We start from the raw sequence: 20,850 nt of genomic DNA on the forward strand, positions 1-20,850 counted from the left end.
GCAACGAGCCGCCTCTAATTTGTTTGACAACACGAAGGCCTCACAGATGTTGGCTGCTTTTATTGTTACAAGGCATTGAAGAAATTACTGCATTATTCACTTTCAATTAGAGAGCTGCTCAAATGCTCATAATTCAGAAATTTAAACACCTTGCCGTTGCTTACTTCTGCAGCCTAATTAAAGACCAGAACTTCATCATTGGGAACGATGCATCAGTTGTGTGATATGCCTGCTTCTACATCACTGATTTCAATCATCAGATTCATCTTAATCAACCTTATCTATTTAACAGAAGTAATTATTTCCTCATACGACGGGTGAATTCATATGTTGACCTATATGAAGCTAACAGCCTCTTTGCAACACATTCTTATCTTTCAGTAGTGTCTCAGTCCTGTTTGTATTATGAATGAATGGCCTCTTCGATTTTGGCCAAGGTCCTTGGCAGCAATCAGTGATGTTTAACGCCTGCTGAGATCATTGGTGTGAGGGGGAGGCTGAGCTCATGAATTTTCAATGCAGGCTCTGTAGACGCCTTTGTGAAGTTCCTTCAACACCAAATATACTGCCGCATGTATCGGGGAGTAAGGGACTGGCTGTCGTCTTTATGGGCTTTTTAGTGCCGATTTTATTCGCATGGTCTGCCAATGACAGCAGCCCCCCGCAGACTTACAGGAAGTGGTAATAGCACCCAGTGCTCTGGTTCCACTCAGCGCAGGAGGAGGCCGTGCTGCTTGATGTCTTGTCCCGTTCTATAAAGGAAAGATTATTTTCATCTGTCACGCCCGAAAAGGCTCACTAGTTGTGCCACCGGTTGGCATGGCGACTGGATGGCACGCCGACTCTCCCCTGCGTGTGACAGTATTAGCACAGCAAGAAGTATTAAGTTAACAGTTAATACATTTGTGTTTGCACCTCCCATCTTCATCTGTTGTTTCTGATTGCTCACACTGTATTATTTCTAAATCTGGCTCGTGTTCAAGACATAGCCTACTTAGTCGTCTCGCATCTGTACGGGCTCTGTGCCATCCAAAGTCAGGCTTAATGCCCCCATGTATTATTCAGTGGCTATCTCTTTGCACGCTGCTTAACGGAGCCAGCGCGAATGGAAGTTGACAAGGGAGACTTTGTCAGGTAGGGCAGGATCTCACGTAGCAATTAGAGGGGTGGTAAGTGAGCTGTCTGGTCCACGTACACCAGATCTGCTCATCAGATATGCGATAGCTCCTCCAGCGGTCTCCCTCTTACTGTAACTCTGATTGAGCAGATTTGGGCACTTTGAATGAAAAGGACACTCGGGCAAGATCACTTTTTGTGACACACGCATGCAGCCCCCATAAATAGCCCGACTATCTCCAAAGCAGCTCTTTCAGAAAGTACAGACAGGTGTGTGTCTGTGTGTCTGTGTCTGTCACAGCCACTTTCTCAGAGACATTTTCCTTTTCTTCCTGCTGTGCCTGCTCCTAAGCCTGTCTCATCTCCGAGCTGATGCTGTCTAATAACCACCATTAAGACAATGATACAAATTATATTTCAAGCATCAGTGTGATTCAGAACACCCAATTAGGTGACTTTGTCTCTGTGTGAGTTCTACTCAATGTGATCAGGCTAAGTGGCATTACACTGGTGTAGTTTCCTGCTATTTTTGGCTCATCTCTCCTTAAAATGAAACACTGTCTTCTTGTAACCTTTAATCTGAGGTTTTCATCAAGGCTTGTGCTCGATTAAAGGAATAGTTCGACTTTATGGGGAACTACCTTTATTTGCTTTTCATGCCAAGAGTTAAATGAGACATTTGATGCTTCTGTAAAGTAAATATGCAGTTGTTTGGCTCAGTTTAGCAGAAAGATTTCTGAGTGTTTTTACAGGCACAAAGGGATAAAAGTACCAAGTATTCTGCAAGGAAATGGCATTGACTAAAGAGAAGTCTGTGGCTGACTTGCTCTTTGACCCAAAGATTCAAAGGTCGGAATCACTGCTCCAGATTGTGGGAAAGAACTGATTCTAACTGTCTGTCGAGTTGCAAAGATGCTGGGATGGGCAGATTTACGAGGCCAGCAGCTTTGTCTGTCTGTATCTCAGTAGAAAGGAGGAGAAGGAGGAGGGCTTAAATTGAACGTTATAGCTTTTGTGCTCATATATACACGCCGCAGTTTGGTATAAGTGCATCCCATTGTGTTGGAGGATCTGCTGCTGTGGGGGGCATATTCTCATGTTTCATACATGAGCTCATTAACGGTGCTCAGATTGCCCTCCTCTCCATCCTGACTAACGCTCAGCCAGCCTCCGTCTGCCTCCTGAGGCACCGCTCACTGCTGGCAGAAGGGCACAGGAAGCAACATAAGCTATCCATCCAACTTCATGCCCCACAGAAAATCTGGCATGATATAAGGAAGTATGCCACGATACAATCCCCTTTTATCCTCAGGCCGTCTATGGTTTTATCTCCTCTTCGAGCAGAGGGAGTGATCTTTCCTCGATTGTGTGTTTGCGTTGAGAGAGAGAGCCAGCTGGTCCTCTGTATTGAACTGTACTGTTGCAGTTTCTGTGCACAATGCCATCACCAACTGTGAACAGAGTCCATGTATGAAATACCTAATGACAAGTCAATTTTAATGATATTATGACTGTGATTTGTTGCTAGGATACCCCACTGCTGCTAATAAAAGTACTAAATAAAGTGAAGTAACAGGCTGTTGCACTCTTTGTGCTTCTCTCTCCATACAGAAAGCCGCCTGAAAGAGAACACTACCAAGTATATCGAGCTACTGGAGGACAGATTGCACAGGTAATTATGTTCTCTTCTGTCTTTCTCTTTTTTTAATGCACCCATGAAGACTCGGTGTTCCCCGAGACTAATAAACAAGGAGAAATAAACAGAACAGCAGCCTCCAAGGAATTTCCTCTCACCTCCGTTGTCCTCTAACCAGAGCACCATCTCCCCAACACATCACCTCACCAACCACATCATGCACTCACACCTTTTTTTCTCATGCTGTTGTCTCCTAGAGTCCCTTTCTCACATTTCACTCTGTCACCTGTACAATTTGTCTTCCTCTTTCCACCGTCTCACATTTTTCCTATACCTTCTTTTTCGGGCGTTTACATCAGCTCATCGTCCACCCTTCCCCCTTTCTTTTGTGTAAACCATTTTAGACAAAGCAGCGTCTTTTTCTGTTTGTTTCAGAGCTTCCAAACCACTGAGGACAGGTCTGCTGTGTTGTGAGTGGATGCCCATCCCACCTGAAAGATTTGGTTAGCTGAGTGTCTGAATTTTCAAGCAGAGGGTTTGGAACCCGGTCAACTTTTGACACCATACGGCTGCTTATGCTTCCTTATGTAGATTAGAGCTGCTTAGCTCATCTCCTCGGCAGACAGGCAGCACCGAGCAGCTGTGATGCGACTGGTTCTTGTTCTGCAGCATTTTGGAGCAATTTGTGTTTTACAGATGGATAAATAGAGCCGATAATGTTTTTGTGTACACCATATGAGCTGTATTTTCTACTTTCTTTTTTAGGTGTTTTGAAGAGGAAGGTGAGGCAGAATGGGCTTAGTTTGAGATGGGAAAAGCCTTTATTATCAGAAACCCTGTGTGTCTGTTTGACCCTTGTCTCTGTTTGCAGTGTGTGAGCAGGTTTAGCTCTTTGTGTTGCGTCCTTGGAGAGGCAACTTCACCTCCTTGGACTGGAGCCAGGAATCAGTCACATACTGCAGGGTTGTTTGTTACTGAGGAATGTGCAGACTGGGGGTCTGCTTGGTCAAAGAGCAACATGGCTGCGATCTCAGCACCCAGCAGGGAAGTATGCCTGTGGATCTTTTCTGTCAATAGGGCAGATGGCTACTTTGTGTGGTGTTTGTGTGATATTTCTGAGAGTACCTGTCTGCACCATGTGTCTAATGTGAAAAAATATACAGGCAAAACTTCTGACAGTTTTCTGAAGTTTCTTCATGTAGACACTTGACAGATTAAAGGAAACCCCCTCAAAAAATGACCCAGTGAATGCAGATTCCACACAAGTGCTTTGCAGTGTACAGCCATACAGTTAACATGCAGTCATGCTCCATGGCATGTCTAAAAGTGCTGGGCAGCCCCAGCTGATTTAGATGTTACATCAAGATGGCAAGACGAGAAGATCTAAGTGACTTTGAAAGAGGGTTCATTGTTGGGACACAGATGACAGGAGCTGTAGTCACAAAGACTGCACAACCAGCTTCAACAGGAACAGTGACTAAAATGGCATCTGCATTTAGATCTATGGGACTAAAGATATCAGTAAATAGGGTCGGAAGTCATGGTCGACTGCACGCATTTGCAGTAAGAACAGTCCGTTGATTATTAAAAATAGAGATGGATATTAGAGCAGGCTACATGAAGATCTCATTACAATGATGAATGTACGTACATATGAGAGGGAAGCAAAGACTACTTACAGATATGGAAAAAAAGTAATATGGGGTGAATCACACTTCACCCCAGTGCTCTCACCCAAAGGACACAAGGGGCATCTGAATGGTTTGATGAGCTTTAAAATGATGTGAATCATATGTTGTGGTCTTCACAGTCACCAGATCTTGACCTAATTGAAATTTATTTTAGATTTTGGACCAGTGTGAGACAAAACTCTTCCAGCCATCATGAAAACATTGCATGAGGGAGTGTTTTTTGAAAGAATGGCATTTCATTCTCACAGCGGCTTCTTGGTGAGCCCTTTCGCCTTGTAAATAGGACATCCCGGGTTTGCGTCCAAGCCTTCCCGGGATCTTTCTGCAAGGAGTTTCCATTTTTTCCTTGTGCATGCGTGGCTTTTCTCCAGGTACTCGCACTCACATTATGAACATTTTCATACAACAGTTTATAAGACCCTAAAGTATACAACACATTTACAAACAGAAACATAAAAAAAAATCAACAAAATATTAAAACACTGTGTTAAATGTCAGAGAACAGACAACCGAATTAAAGCCTTGAGTATAAAATAAAAAATTGCTCATATGGTGATTCAGTGTTGCATTTCCATAAAGCCAAAAGGCTCAGGGTCAAATTAAAAAAATAATTTTGAAAAATAATGTGAAAATGCTGCAGCCCAAAATTCCCATAATGCATCTCAATGATATCATTGCAACACCCTCCCTGTCTGTGACCTTCTGTTTGTAACACAGGCTTTCTGTTAATAACTTCTCCAAGTCTATGACATTGTCAGGGTTATTTTGTTTTTCAGATTTTGGAAAGCTCCTCTGGGGCCACAGAAAGCATTAAACTCCTCAACAAAAATAAACAGAACTTGGTGTATAAATCAGTGGAGTTGCGCCTTTAATTTATTACAAAAATAGCTTGTTTATTTTCCTCTGCTGTAAACTTTGGAGATTATAAATCCAGAAAGCCTGCTTCTGTTTCAGCATCAGCCCCTTTTAGTCCCAGACCAACAACACCAATAAAACAAAAATACATCAGTGAGTGTTTGGCCTCCAAACACTCTGACTACTGGCTGTTTTATTTCTTTTTTGTGGAGCCCCTTTTTTTGTAGTTTCTCTAACAGATACTTTATTGCAGAGAATACAGATTATATGCTGTAGTTTGTATGCATCTGCCATCATGATCGAAAGAAAAATCACATTAAAGGACGTCTTCTACAGTGGCTCTAAACTCCTTTTTCTGCTCATCGCATGCTCTATTAATTGATTGGCTCTCCCACCTTGGATCATCCTCTGTAACCAGAGGCGGTCCAGCTCCAATCACAAATGCAGCCCTGACTTCTGGCGAACAACGGCAGCTTCCACCAGCTCCTGCTTGGCACAGTGACACATATTTGGTTTGATTGAATGTGCAGTTTCCCCCACATGTGCGTACACCACACAGACACACACAACAGATACACACATGCACCCATCATCCACTGTAAATGTTATCAGTCAGCTCTAATGTACATTATCGTTGATGGAGTGCCGTGGTGATGGGAGGCGGGGAGGAGAGAGGCAGATTAGTATGGTGAGATGTCTGGTCTCCGTGGAGACGGATGGTGTTGAAAAAACCAATTATCTCTTCCTTGCTAACGATTGGAACAGGATGTTAGAGCAGCGCAGATGCTGTAAGTGTGTCACCAGAACAAAAAACATTTTATTCAGATTAGCAGCACCATACGGTTGATTCATGCAATTCGTGGATGTTTCATTAGCAAATGCTTCTCGTATTTGTCCTACATTTGTTGTTCTATGCCGTTTTGGGTGCCATTCATCCCGTGTGATGGAAACAAACCAACTGGTGTCATTAAAATGCTCAGACGTGTTCTCTTAGTTAAAGTAGAAGACACGCTGTGGGCATCCAAGCAAGAAAACTGAGCAGGAATGTGCTCCTTTATCACTTTTAATGCACAAACCCTTGAATGCACCTCAGAGAAATGTTTTTGAAACAGAGGCACCGTAGTTGCTTAGCTGGTTGCTGTAAAAACATCCCCGAGCCAAAACAGCCTTCACCCACCATCTATCACACCTCTTCCAATAGTTCCCATCTTGTATTTCTTCGTATTATTAGCACCTCTCCACAGCTGGTGTTATTTCAGATGGCAATGGTGAGGTGAAACATTAGCTTCTCCCTTTTCCGTTCTAATGTGTGAATTCTCCTTTTGTATACGACTTTTGATTATCCTCTACGTGAGTTATTTCTTGGGGAGAGAGCTCTAAGTTCACTCAGAATCTACTGATATAGACGTCAGCTGTGGATGAAGACAGGAGCTGCTTTTCTGTCTGTTAATATAGTCTGGTGTGAGAGACGTGGAGATGCGGCCGAACATATGAGCTGGGTTTGGTTCAGACTGTTGGTCAGACAGAATTTGAAACCCATTCAGCAGTTGCGGTGTATTTATAATCCGTCCTCAGTAGCTGTCTGAGTGCGTAGTGCCTTGAGGAGAAAGAGCAGTCCTGTCAGTCAGCAGTCCCATAGGGAGGACTGTGGAAGGAGTGTGCCTGCCTGCTTCTCCTTCTTATTACTGGGCCATCAGCAGCGCAGCACGCCCACACCCGGCCACCGTCAGATGGCAGGCCGAGCGGCTGCCACCAATTAACCCCTGGGCGAGAAGTTCATACCGACGGGCACCAGGACGCCACAATCACCGGGATGCTTAAGCGCTGACATGTTGCCCGAATTTTCAGTACACAGAGCCCTGATGCCAAAGCCAGTTATTTGTAATGAATTGTGGCTGTCGCTGAAGAGAAGCTTTTTGTGATAGATGAGGCCAGCTTTGACATTTTTAGAGGAATGTATGATTGTACAACATGGAATCCCAGCAGAGAGTGATTTATGGGCATGTGTGTGTAAGTTAACACATGTGTGCTAAGCCATATCTGTGTGTGTGCGTCGCTCTCCACTTCAGAAGAGACAAATAACAATGGCACGGCTCATTGGGTGCGTCCCTACTATTGCAGAATTGGCAGGGGCAGGGGAGGGGCTGGGCCGAGCAATTTTTCTATTGTCTGTCTGCCAAATGAAGGTTAGAGAGCGGCTGAGAGGCGTGCGCTGGCAGGGTACAGAGGTTGGCAGCCTTTTCAGGCAGGAGATGGGCTGGAAAACAAGTGGCATTCAATTTTCAGTGGGACTCATCACTGAGAGAGACGGAGAAGGAACAGAGGGAGAGATTAAACATTATTGTCTGGGTGCATTTTGCCTTTGAGTTTGTTTACATATGATGGAGAAAGAGCAATTTCTCAAATCTGACTGCACAGCAGGGAAGCAGTCTCTAGGTGAAAATACTGAATATATTATAGAGGCTTATGTGCAAGTATATTTGTGCTTGGAGTGTGAAATTGTTGTTTTTATCATTTTGAGTCACTCAATGTGAGAATTAATATTTGTGACAGAGAATCTCCTCCTGGGATGGAAATTGGCGCATAGAGATAGATGGAGGACATTTCCTCCTTAAGGATGTTTGATCCATCTCATATGTATAAATCCTCAAACCTTTGTCCCTGCATCCTGTCAGCTTTAGTTTGTTTTCTACAAGCGATGGATTTCTAGAAATAAAGTTGACCCCCATTTGTGAAGTAAAGACAGAAAATATCTTCTCTGACTTTTTAATAGTTATGATATTGAGTGTGCGTTTTGTGTGTGGTCTAAAATATATTAAAGGTAAATTTTCGAACAAGATCAATGGATTCGGGCCTTAAAATGTCACTTGGGAGCACACTCATTTGGGAATTTGTTATGTAAAGGTCACCGAAAGAAGGAGGTAAAACAAAAAAGTATGAATATTTTAAAGGTCAGAGGTCTCGAATTAGAGCTAGCTACATTTAGAAAAAGGGGAGTTTCGTAGAATTCAACATCAATCCTCCCATCCTCTTACAGGTAACATGATTGGAATGAATTGCCAGATACAACAAAAAGTCTGGTCTTACTGTAAAACACAATGTCTTATTGGCCAACGAAACTTAAATACTAAACAATGAACCAAGTTGGTGACCTTATTGTTCATTTTCGAAGTACGTTCAAACAGCTGCAGCTCCTTTAGTTGTTCTCTTCTGTTTTCGTACTTACACCTTGGATGCCACGAGGGTCATGGCGAGGGAGAGTGAAGGAGGATGACTGATTGTGACTCAATGGGTAGATAAACAAAAAAACAGTCCTCTTGTCCTCCCTCTGAACTCCTGCTCAGTGACCCCAGCAGAGATGAACACTTCCAGGCTCCTCTTTTTTCTCTCTCTGCTGCAGCTCTTTGAAGAAAAGGGCAGCCTATCAGGAGAACATTCACTCTCATTACAGTTTGTCAATGGAATTATAATCTCTGAATGATTCACTCCTCCACTGTCACTCAGTGCTTTATTTTAGAGATGCCTATTCAAGATGTCCTTTACTGTGTCTGTATAACTGCTGTGCCTCGGCCTACGCCATCAGGACAGACATGCAGTCTCTCAATGTACATTTTCATTATATTCATCACCTGCAGTGCTGATATTAGCGTCGCTGTGACACCTACACTTCTTGTTTACATTGTTTCACAACGTATTATGTGCTTAGAATCTGAAAGACATATAAATGTGAAGTCAGTGCATATTTCACTGTTCTTCAGTATATAAGAGAATATGTACATACTGTTTACCTATTTATATATACAGGCATATGTCATATTCTATCTTATCATGTTTATATGTGATAGTCATGGTTGGAGCAATGTTCTTGTGAATGTGATATTTCTGGAACAAATTTTGCTTAAACTTGAACTGATTAGAATTTGGCAGTCAAAGCTACTGTAACCTCAGACACATTTTGTATATAGTCAGATTTATGGCAAAACTACACACAAATGTTTAACAGGATAAAATAGTGAATGGATGATGTTTTATATCCAAAAGATCAAAGACCAACTTCTCTGTAACATCATAATGTTCTGCAAAAATCCTTTTTTAGCCATTATTCAACACCATAAGTTAGTAACAGAAGTGGGAGCTCGGTTTTGGTTGGATCCTGAGTTGATGACGATGTTTATGACCTCAGGAAATAAAACAGGAAACTCTGACAGGTTGCTTGGTAATTCTATCTTTTGCAGAGGAGTGAGGTAGATATTTGTCCAGCATTTGCCTGAAAGAGAAATTTCTCTGAAGGAGAATTTTCTCTGAAGAGAAATCCAAAAGTGCCAGCTATTTATAGTATGAGAGTATACACAAAACCATTTTCCATGGGCTTGTTTTTAATGGTTCAGCAAGTTTAACCTTCAGAGCTCTTCTCGACAATCACAGACATTCTCAGTCTGTATTCTGTATGTTGCCAAAGGAGCTTCTTCAGACTGAAACCAATTCCTCATGAGTGCCTGAGGTCTCTGTTCTTGACCCTCCTATGTATGACGCACATACATGTTATGCTGAGAGCCCTGGTTAGCTTAATGTAAAAATACATATTTTTGCATTTTGTTTCATGGAAAGTAAACATAAGGAACTGAGTACAAATAGATGATTAACATAAATAAAATGGATAAATAAACAAGAAGAGTACTCAGAGTACAGTACTCCACCAAGGCTGCTCAGTCGTCGTATGATTTCCGACGGCTGAAATCTTAAAAAAAATTTGTCGCAGAAACCAAAACATTATAGACTGTGGCCATTTATTATAGATATACCCACAAACAAAATTACCTTGCGTTGAGCACAGGTGTGTGTTATGCATGTGTACGTTGTGTACAGATACCAAATCATGTGACCAAATTGTGTAGTGGACGACAGGAATTGATGGGACTCAGAAACACCCCGCAATCTAATCAGTTGTTCCTTGTATGATTTCCAACAAATAAGTCCCAACAAGTCTGCAGCAGTCGATTTATTGTAGGATCGTAATCGTGATCGTCAGCAAGCAGCTGACGTAGCGTTCATTTGTTGTCACAGTTACAGTGAGGCCGTGCCGCTACCTCGCAATGATAGAGAAATCTTTAACAAATCCGTGGATACAGAATATAAGTCACATCACTGCCGAAATCTAAACACTTGGTCCTTGTGTCATTTCTGACTTTCCCTGAAAATTTCATCCAAATCCATTTGTCCGTTTTTGACATACAAACGGATAAATGTACGCCAATCGTCACATAACTCCACCAAGGCCCTGATTCCTTGGCAGAGTAACGATAACTTATGAACTTACTATTGAGTTTGTTTCCTTGATTTTTGGATTCCCTTGAAAAGGTGGTGCTTGTGCTGTACAGACCTTCTGTGCTGCGGGGTTAAAGATGTGTTTTAGAGTTTGTAGTTTCTTTGCAGCAACAATCCGTATTTGAAGAATTGTTCACTGTCATGGCTACAACTTAGTGTCCTATTAGAATCAGTGTTATTAGACGTGTGAACACATGCAAGGACTTGGAGTTTTTTGTTTCTCTCAATGGATCTTACACACTTCAGGGTTTATTACAAGTCTGGACAGACATGGTTGTAAATTTAACCTCACTCATTGGAATAGGATGTAACCACAAAGGGGTAATTCTAGTTTATTGTACTATTGTGCCACACCGTATAATTTCACATGGTATAGTGTTATGTTACATTGTACAGCCTAGAGAGATGTTTCTTGTGTTTCTCCTATCATATATCATGTTGAATATCAGATAATATAAAATATCACATTGTATCTCATATTGCGGTGTATTTCATGTAATTGTATCGCAGTGCATAACACACTTATCCCCCTCTCTCTCTAGTTGTGGTTGTCCAGGCTTGGAGCGAATCTGGGAAGCCGACCTCGAAGCATGTCACCTTTTCTTGCGAGGTCTCCAGCTGCGGACTCCCAGCTGCAGTGGAGCAGATATGGAAGACCTGCCCCCCGCAGCAGTTTATCCTCCAAGCCAGCTATGCACCAAAGAGGAAGAAGACTGCGCCATGTTGACTGCTTTAGGGGGCCGCTGGTGTCCTGAGGCCAACTTACAGAACTCAGAGTTCACTAAGGTAACAGGAAAAGTCTTGTCAACAAAACACAATGTATTATTCATCAAAATCTCTATGTATAGATGCCACAGTGCACGAGAGGGGCTTCGATTTAGAGTGCCTTGAATATAACAGACTCCCTTATGAGAGTTTTAACCACTGACTTCTTACATGTTTTCTGCAGATAGCCCATCAATGCCACTGAAAGGTCAACTATGAATGGCACATTTTCAGATTTACTTGCTTTTCTGTGACCTCAAATAAAGTCTGCCCCCTCTGTCAGATTTACCACTTGACTGGAGAGGACATTTGCAGTTCATACATTCATTATTGTAAGAGTCTGAATTCTGTCGACTGCAGTCAGATGAGCAGAAGTCTATTAGCGTGTTTGCTTGAAGGTATTTCTAAACGAGGAAAATGTGGGCGTAAGGGAGGCAACCACTTGGAAACACTTTGGCTTCCTTGAAAAATTTCATTCTGCGGAGTGCAGATCTGAGAGTCTGTTTCTGCACGATTACATGCGTTTAGCTGGAATGCATGTGTGTGCTGTGTGAATTCTCTGCACTGGTCTATCCCACAGTGAGTTGAGGTCCGCTGCCTCGGGGCCGAGTCCGACTCCCTCTCTCCACTTCTCACACTTTCCTCCTCCCACGTAGTCTGTCAGACTCATCTGAGATAGGAACAAAGCCAACAGAGCCAAAAAAGATGTATTGCACATTTTCTAGGCATGTTTTTGAGCAATTATAATTTGTTATTTTAGCTCACAGATTGGTGTTTACCATCATGTTTGCTGTAAATCTTTAATCTACCTGTTTCAGTAGACAATGCAGTGATTTACTGCATCGTAGGCATAAGCAAAAGTTTGTCAATAGTCTTAACTGGTGCTGTTGGCAGAATCTGTGGATTTTCGTTGCCATGTTTAATTCCCCTTCTTTTACAACCTCTTTAACTTCCCTCACAGATCTGTTCTGTGCATCCATAGAAACACACTTTGTACTAATGTCTTCTTTCCCTGCATTCCCCTGACTGCATTTTACAAATTGCATGGATCTATTTTCTTCTTTCCCTTTGTTTTTCTCTGCTTTTCTTTCTCCTCCTGAAGCCTGGCCCCTCCTAACATTTCTCCAAGAACTAAAAGGTGAGACAGCCAACCATTTCTCTCTTTTGTCTTTGTCCTATGCGCTCTGTTCTTTGTGTCCTCTGAGCTAGAAACACCGGAGCTCCATGTAGTAGAATTCACCCTGGAGTTTATCATGTGGCTGCAGAATTACACTTTTCTTAGTTTTACATTTCAGCATAAATCCTGTGGGACGTGCTTGCTTTAGATTTTTTTTTTTTCCGAAAATGGCTGAAAGAATCTCTAATATTCACAGACAGAGAGTATAAACAGATTGGTATTGTAAATTTAACATGAATAAAAATGCAATTAATTGTCAACTAAGCAGCTAACATGTTTTATATTAGGACAAGCCCCTGGTAGTCGCCAATAAAAGACGAAATATGTGTAGTAGCTCATTTAGTGGACAATTTTTGTTGTGCAGCTGGAAGGAAGCAAATAGCCTTTTACTGATATTGTGTTTCTGCCATTTAATATCATTCTCCATGGATAAAGCTTCTCCTTTCCTTTTTCTGAATGCTCAAGGACATGCCCATCAAAAATGTCTTTTCATTTGACCGCTGGTTTGGCCAATATGAGTATTTTCATCTCAAGGCAACACACAGTAGAGGAGTGCTTTATTGGTTGCATGCCAGACTATCTGTGCAATCTCTTCGTAGAAAACTACATGTGACAGATTACATGTTGCTGTGTGATGGATGTAATTACAGACCGCAGCGGTGATCCAGTATGTTCGTGTGAGTGGCTCAAAATTGCAGCATTTGAAACGCTCAAATGCTGCATGAAGACGTATAGATGGCCAACTGCGTTTACCTGAGAGCAAAGCAATGAACGCTGTTGGATGCTTGGCAATTTTTAATTAAAAAAACTATAATTAAAACTTCTTATGTACTTACCCTAAAGCCACAAACAATATGTTAACCTCCAGTAGGTACAGTAATTACCTCCTTCCTTAGTGGAGAATGTACAATTACATAGTCTGAATGCTAACAAAGGGAACTTGCAGTACAGATGAGGCAGTTAATCTATTTTCTTCTTGTCAGTTTTGGTGATGAATAATTACAACCCATTCCCATTATGATGATTCTGCACACATACAGTACACAGCCAACATAATTGCGTTTTCAATAATTCATGAGCAGGTTCATGACGGACCTTAACAAATGTTCCCCTTTTGTTGCAGAAACTGGAGGAGTTTTTGTTCTGCATGGAGGATAACCACCCAGAGGTTGGTAGTGTTATCTCTGTCACCCCATGGTTGAATGTCATCAGTGTAATTGAAGTTATGTTGATGCTGGGGGAAGCAGGAGAATCTGTTAGTTGACCTTAAGTTAAACACGACCCCTGTCACCTTTTTTCCCTGTCTGATCAATACTGATCTACATGAGGAGCCTGGCCTGGTGTCCCAGACTGTCTCAGTTTGCACCACGCCTTTTAAGACCTTTATTTATCCAGTGGAGGGTTTTGCTGAGTATGTGTTCTCCTTCCAGCACCTTCCTGCTTTGTATTCATTCATTTATTCACACCGGATAACCAAACAGTATAGAGGCAACTACGCTTGTTAAAGGAGCGTACCATGCAGGAATTTTAAATCAGAAGAAACTGACAATAGCAGAGGAGTAGATTTCACGTGGGACGCAGGAGATACTTCTTCCTCAAGATTTAGAACATGCACATGTGCAACTTTATTTTTCACAAACTATAATGTTCATTCAAAGATGGAACATACCTCAAAATAGATATGTGTACCATGTTCTGAATGTAGAGAAAGTTCTGACATTGGCACACATCTTGCTGAAACCCAAATAAGCCAGCAGAGTCCACAGTGGGTAATATTTCATGAATTCATTTCAAATAATTTATAATTGTTTGGAAAAGGTATCACATGCACATTTAAAGATGTTCTTTCCCCCCCCCAAAAAAAACACAAAAATAAGGCAGAAGAGTAAATCCATCCAGCAAGTTGGCCAACTGAGCAAGCCTAATAGTAAAGGAGAAAAGCTGTTATACAAGTAAAATAAATATTTAAAACCAGGACAGAATGCCTGAAAGTCTTGCCGCAGTATCGTGTTGTTATATTTTGAAATGTCACTGCTCCCTGAATTTGGTGTTTTCTTTTGCAAAAATAAAAATAACAAAATAATTTCCACCATGAATTGATGCAGAAAAGACAAAATTTAGAACATACAAATTTACCAGAATGCAGATAAACAACTGTGTAATGGTCAGACACCCAATGTTTGAGTGCAACCTACGTGCATGGATAGCAGTATGTGGATGTATGATACTGGTTTTAAAATTCTGCAAACCGCTTTAGCCCTTTAGCTCAATATACTGTAATGCACTGATTCTTAATCAGGAATGCATGTAGTAGTCAGGGGCTACATGGAAAGACTGGCTCAACTCATCAGAAAAACACAGGAATTATAGTTTAATAATTAAAGAATACAATGGTCCTGAACAGGTTTAAGCAGAAAAAAGAAGCATATAAATAATTAAAACAGATAATTAAAAGTGAAAAAGTGAATAAAACACTCCACTAGCCACCTAGAAATATGGCAGTTAAAACCTTTTGCTAAAAGTAAATATAGACAACTTAAATTGTTTGCTAATTTTTTTTGTCTAACAGTTTAAGTTTTTAGCTAAAAGTTTAAATGTTAGCTAACCATAATGGATGCACAGTTGAAATAACAAACTAAAACTGATAAACAGACTAAGTTATTAGCTACAGCAGGGGTCGGCAACCCGCGGCTCCGGAGCCGCATGCGGCTCTTTCAGCCCTCTGTTGTGGCTCCCTGTAACTTTGGAAAATAAATTGTTCTGCCTTTCAGGCGCGTTTCAATGCATTTTAATATAGAGAGTTTTATTGTGAAATTACCGCTCTTATTTTAACGTGTCACTTCACCGGATGTGCTGCTGGGGTTTTCCCCTGGCTGGGGCATGAGAGCGCAAGGTTGATGCGGAGGAAATGGAGAAACAACGCCTGTAGTTTCACATCGTTTTGTACTCAAGAATGGCAAGCCTGTATATTAAAGCTCCACTCCAAGAAAGACACGTCTTGTCTTTGAGTCAAAAGTACTCATGGTAGGGTAATACACGTTACACGCAAGAACACGGCAGCAGGTCAGAGAGTCAGAGGAGTGACGTCTTGGAAAACAGGGCTGCGACTTACCGGAGAAAAGTTATAGACCTTTTTCCGAAACGTCATCCTCGAACGTCACCGCCGGTCACCGGCCCTAGCAACGCGATTCCGCCATTTTAAGAGGGGTATGCTTTGCCTTGACGACCATTACTTTCCCACGTTTCCCTCCCGATTTGAACGACCAAAAGCAGATATGCCCAAAACCTGCGCTGTTTTTGGCTGTAGTTCTCAGTCATGGAGCAACAAGAACATTTCCTTTTACAGGATTCCGACTGAAAAGGGCCAGAAAAGGCTCACAGCATTGAGGCGGATAAACAATAATGGAACCACATGGAGCCCACAGTCAAAATGGTCCTATGTTTGCAGTCAGCATTTCGTCAATGGTATGTTGTGTTTCATGAAATTATTACCCCTTAACTGATTTTCTGAAATTATTAATTAATAAGCTTAACCAGTTGCGCTTCAGTGTCCCGCCCGCGGTACACTTTGAAATCTGCATAAGGAATTTGCTAAATGTCTGAAACTGCAAACGCGATTATACAAACACTATATGCCGATGGAAAGCTTAGATTCTCATGAATCCGCCGACATAAACCACTTTCAGATGTGATTACCACAGCGGGTAATATACACACATTTGTCCGACAAACAACGAATATCCATCCATCTGTTCTCTATACACGGCTTCAACATACACAGCGCGACTCACATTTCCGGATTCATTATTACACACAGATGAAAATATTCCTCAAAAAACGGCCATAATCCAACCTTGGACATCCAGACGACACAAGCCAGTAACATATTTTGTCCAAAACATCTTGAAGTCGGCATATAATCCACGAATAGGTCGTTTTCAAGGAAATGCACCTCGCGATGCGCGTCCAATATTCCCTGTATTTCTCGTCATATTTTTATTTACAAATAGAATATTAGCATTTTTTTTTTTGTACTGAAAATGGCTGGAATTGACTGCAGCTTATGATGTCTATAAATATCTGAAATGTTGAGGGCTAGCTACTTAGCTTAGGCTAGTGCTAGCTGTGCTTCCCACAAAAAGTCAGGGGTCTTTCTACTCACACTGCTATTTTTAAACCTTCTCTCCTCCCTTTCGTTCTGCTAACTACTATGCTGTAATCAGCAGCATTGTCCTCATTATTGTTAGCACCTCATACCCTTGGGCCTAGGGTGGGTAGAGCTCATTTACAGGTATCTGACTCTTAGTTTTGATAATGCACATCTAACTAATATACATACACTACTTCCACTTGAAATTAAAAGGTGTAATGGCTCACCCCGTTAGCTTAACATTAGCTTAGCATAGCGGAGCTGGTGTAGCCGTATCTTACAAGGCATTTATCATTCTGACATTGACCTGTATGCACAAAAACGTATAAATATAAGCATACCTCAAAGAAAACGTATGAGTCCAGGCTTTTATAAGTCTTCATCTTCTCCATTGTGTGGATGGCTGGGCTGTTGATAAGGTACTCGTAAATGGAGTGCCACTGAAGATCTGGACACGTAGTAGGGTCGTTTTCCCATGATCCCAGTGCAATTTGGTACGGACATGACTGCAAACCAACCAGTTCTATTTTTTCTTTATACCGTAGCTTGGCTTTTGGCTCAAGATTTCCGAAATAATCACCAGACGTTTTTCTCCGGGTCAAAACCGCGTGGTTTCGGCGGTCAAATCACGGTTGCTAATGACTTTGTTGCCCCCTCTTAAAATGGCGGCGTGCGTTGCTAAGGAAGGTATGGTCACGTGTCCCAGACTCTGACGTCACTGCGAAAAGGTCTATTAGCTTAAGATAAATAGATAAATAGATTTTACAGGTCAAATAGACATTCGCAAAATATTGATTTCCAGCTAACATTATGTAACATTTGAGGTCCAGGAGCAAAAATGACATTAACCAGGTAAGGTAAATATTAGTGGAAGGACACAATTTAAAAAATGAATCTAATTAGAGGCTTTGTAATTAATTAATCACGACTGATTAACAAGGGCATAGAAGTAAAAAAAAAAAAAAAACGATAAATGCAGTGTTGTCTTCATTTTAAATGCCAAAAGAATTTTGCGGCTCCCGGTGTTTTCTTTTCTGTGGGAAACGGGTTGAAATGGCTCTTTGAGTGTTAAAGGTTGCCGACCCCTGAGCTACAGGTATGACTAGCAGCTGTTAGCGTGTGGGTTAACTGTTGAAACTGTTGAAAGCTGACAGTGATGGATAAATGTAAAATATATAGCTTAAACTTAAAATTAAGTTTCTGACAAACAGTTGTGGTTAATGTTTGCCTTCAAATTTGCAGCAAGCTCATATTTGTGTCAGATTTGCAGTCGACTTCTAGTTAACTTTATGGACAAAATTATCCTTTGGCTGTATCCACTTCAGCTTTCTTCCCAGCTAATGGTGGCAGAGAGGAGAGTTTGTCACAGTGTTAAAATTAAAGAGACAGACAATTATTCATGCTCACACACCTTTAGTCAGTTTAGAACCACTGAACAAATCTATCATGCATGTTTTTAGACTGTGGGAGGAAACCAGCAGGTACACAGTTTACAACTGACCAGTAACTCTGCCGAAAAACTATGAATAACACCTTTACTACTGGAAATGCTGTTCAGGGTACACATGAACTGACATGTTTGCTACTAATTGCAAACTTTTCACAAAAAGGTCCCTAGGGGTTTAAAGCTTCTGGCAAACTGCGGTGGAAAACCACCAGTGAACATGTTTGCAAAGTTGCAAACTTCTCCTAATTAGCAGAATATTGCTGGAAGTTTGTCCCTTGTGGCCGACATTAGCAAACCTATATCGTTTTTATTTTTGGCAAAGTAATGCACCACAAAATTTGCTGTCACCATTTACCATTTGTGGGAGTGACAGTTTCGCTACATGACAAATGTTTTAGCAGTATCTACTTGTACATATTTAAGTGTTAAAGAAGGTCCAAGAAGGCCAGCTGACAGGCTTGTGGAGATACATCAGATGAAAAAGACTGAAACTCGGCTGTAATTTGTGCGAAACAGAGTGACAGTTTAGCCGTAAAGTCAAACAATGGCAGCTGGAAAGTGTGTCTGAAATCAAGGATCCATTGTTTCAAAAGGTGTATAGAACAGTGGCTTCTTTGTATGAACTGTGCAACTTTAAATCACTCTGGATTATTGAAAAATTAGCTGACATCAAATGGTTCAATCACAATAAAGTAAGATGCATCGCTGAGTCAAAGGATATGAAGGCGGTTTAATAGTGCAGGCACCTTTCTCCTGATGGTGTTGTGATAGCGCTGTGGAGGAGCTGGATTCTCTGCCTCGTGCACAGCGTCTGACCTCTTTCTCCTTTCCATAATGACTTTAAGTAAATGATTTCCACTTAGCTGCTGCCCTGCCGCCACAATGGAGATTGATTGGTGTGTGTGTGTGTGTGTGTGTGTGTGTGTGTGTGTGTGTGTGTGTGTGTGTGTGTGTGTGTGTGTGTGTGTGTGTGTGTGTGTGTGTGTGTGTGTGTGTGTGTGTGTGTGTGTGTGTGTGTGTGTGTGTTTTCTTCTCATCTCCACTAATTATTCTTTTATCCTCTCAAGGTCCTCACATGCCCCTCCTCACACTGACCCGCAGCAGCAGACATGAGTAGAGACAATATCAAATCAAAGTGTTGAAAGTTTTTGATTAGATTTGTCTGACTACTGTGCAACTGTTCCTTACTGTTTGCATGAAGTGCCCAGTGTATACTAATTATATCAGTATATTGCTGTTGTAGTCGGTTAACAAGAAGTATATTGAATTTTCCACTTTGTACCGACTGGAAATTCCTCCATGTTTACACACATCAAAGTGAGACTCGGTAATACTTCTAACAGTTTACTAAAAAAAACATGTTCAAGACTTTTGAAAGATTTAATACTTATTTTTAATACTGGTCCATTAATTTCTTTTATTAATCTTTTATTCCTCAACTGTGTTTGTGTTCTGTGCAGCCTAATAACTGCACAATCTTCATATGTGGTCTACTGTCTGTAGTAGTAGGTGATCAGGTACACGTGCTGCCAAATGTTAGTCAAACTGCAACTTTTGAATATCATTGCCAATCAAAAGCCACGTAAAAAATGCTTGATATTTTTTAACAACTGTGTAGATTTGTGCATTGTTGGACAGAGGTGCACAAACCTGAAGCTGTATTCAAATTCCACTTCACTCTTGAATAGTGGCAAAATTATGTACACTCAGAACTGTCATCATGCAAACTATGAAATGACTGATTTTTGAGTGTTCTGTTGATGACCACTATTGTCTCCTAATGAAAAGCAAAACATTAAAGTCAGTTGGAAATGGTGGTGACACAGTCCCAGGAAAATTTTGGGAGAATTGCATTGTTAAAAAAATAACATTTTGCTTTCTATTTTTGAAGTTCAATTGTCAGTAACATCAAAAGGTTGCAATTAGATTCATGTCCAAAAGCAGAAGTATTGCACCTTTCCATCATTATTAAACTGTGCACAGATGTAGCTTTTATAATTAAGGTAACATTTCCAAAGTTTAAAAAAGGGGGAAACACCTTAACATAGCAAAACTCCAGGGACACTTGTGGTATATAGTTGATATATAAGTTATGATCCTGATGAAAGCTACAAGCCAAAACCACAGACTATATATAAAAGTTACACATCATGGCATCAGTCCCTGGTTTTTGCACTTCTGTACAGAAGCTTCAAAATTGGAATTAAACTACCACCATTTTGTCATTTTCAAATAGGAGGTGACAAATGACAGATGGACGCTTTGGTAGCAACGGGTCACTCACAACTTAGCCCCACACTGAAAAGAATACACTGATTTATCACATATTTTACTGTGAATGGGACTATAATTTACAAAATGAACACCATGTATTAAATTAGACTTGCAACTAGTAATAAAGACCATCAACTATTTGGGAAAATGTTTAGTAATGGAACAAATTAGGAGAGACATTGGGTTATTTTTTTCATAGATCTCTATGTAATCAGACTCTTGGCATTTACAAACATGATCGAGGGAGGCCTTGATTTAATGCTGTAAGGGTCTTTGCCTTTAAGTATTTGTAAGTATGGTTATAATACTATATAGTCTTAGCAGTATTATTATATTAGTTCTGTTATTTTCCATAAACAACAAAAGTGTAGGGTTAGCTTTAATTTGTATTATAGTCAGGTAAAGTAGTATTTT

The 20,850-nt window shown here is 40.9% G+C and overlaps 1 protein-coding gene across 4 annotated transcripts in view; it reads left to right on the top strand.

Moving 5' to 3' along the window:
* The window catches only part of disc1 (DISC1 scaffold protein), a 60,350-nt gene that overhangs the window by 26,038 nt on the left and 13,462 nt on the right, over positions 1–20,850 (top strand). For 3 of the 4 annotated variants that reach the window (XM_051960082.1, XM_051960084.1, XM_051960085.1), the window contains 3 exons: positions 2,728–2,788; positions 11,166–11,409; positions 13,689–13,733. In XM_051960082.1, coding sequence (XP_051816042.1) covers positions 2,728–2,788; positions 11,166–11,409; positions 13,689–13,733 — 350 coding nt within the window. The remainder of the gene's footprint in view (positions 1–2,727; positions 2,789–11,165; positions 11,410–13,688; positions 13,734–20,850) is intronic. The other variant, XM_051960083.1, reaches the window with a different exon arrangement.

Source organism: Acanthochromis polyacanthus, chromosome 15, assembly GCF_021347895.1.
Source record: "Acanthochromis polyacanthus isolate Apoly-LR-REF ecotype Palm Island chromosome 15, KAUST_Apoly_ChrSc, whole genome shotgun sequence".
In the NCBI taxonomy this organism is placed as follows: Eukaryota; Metazoa; Chordata; class Actinopteri; family Pomacentridae; genus Acanthochromis; species Acanthochromis polyacanthus.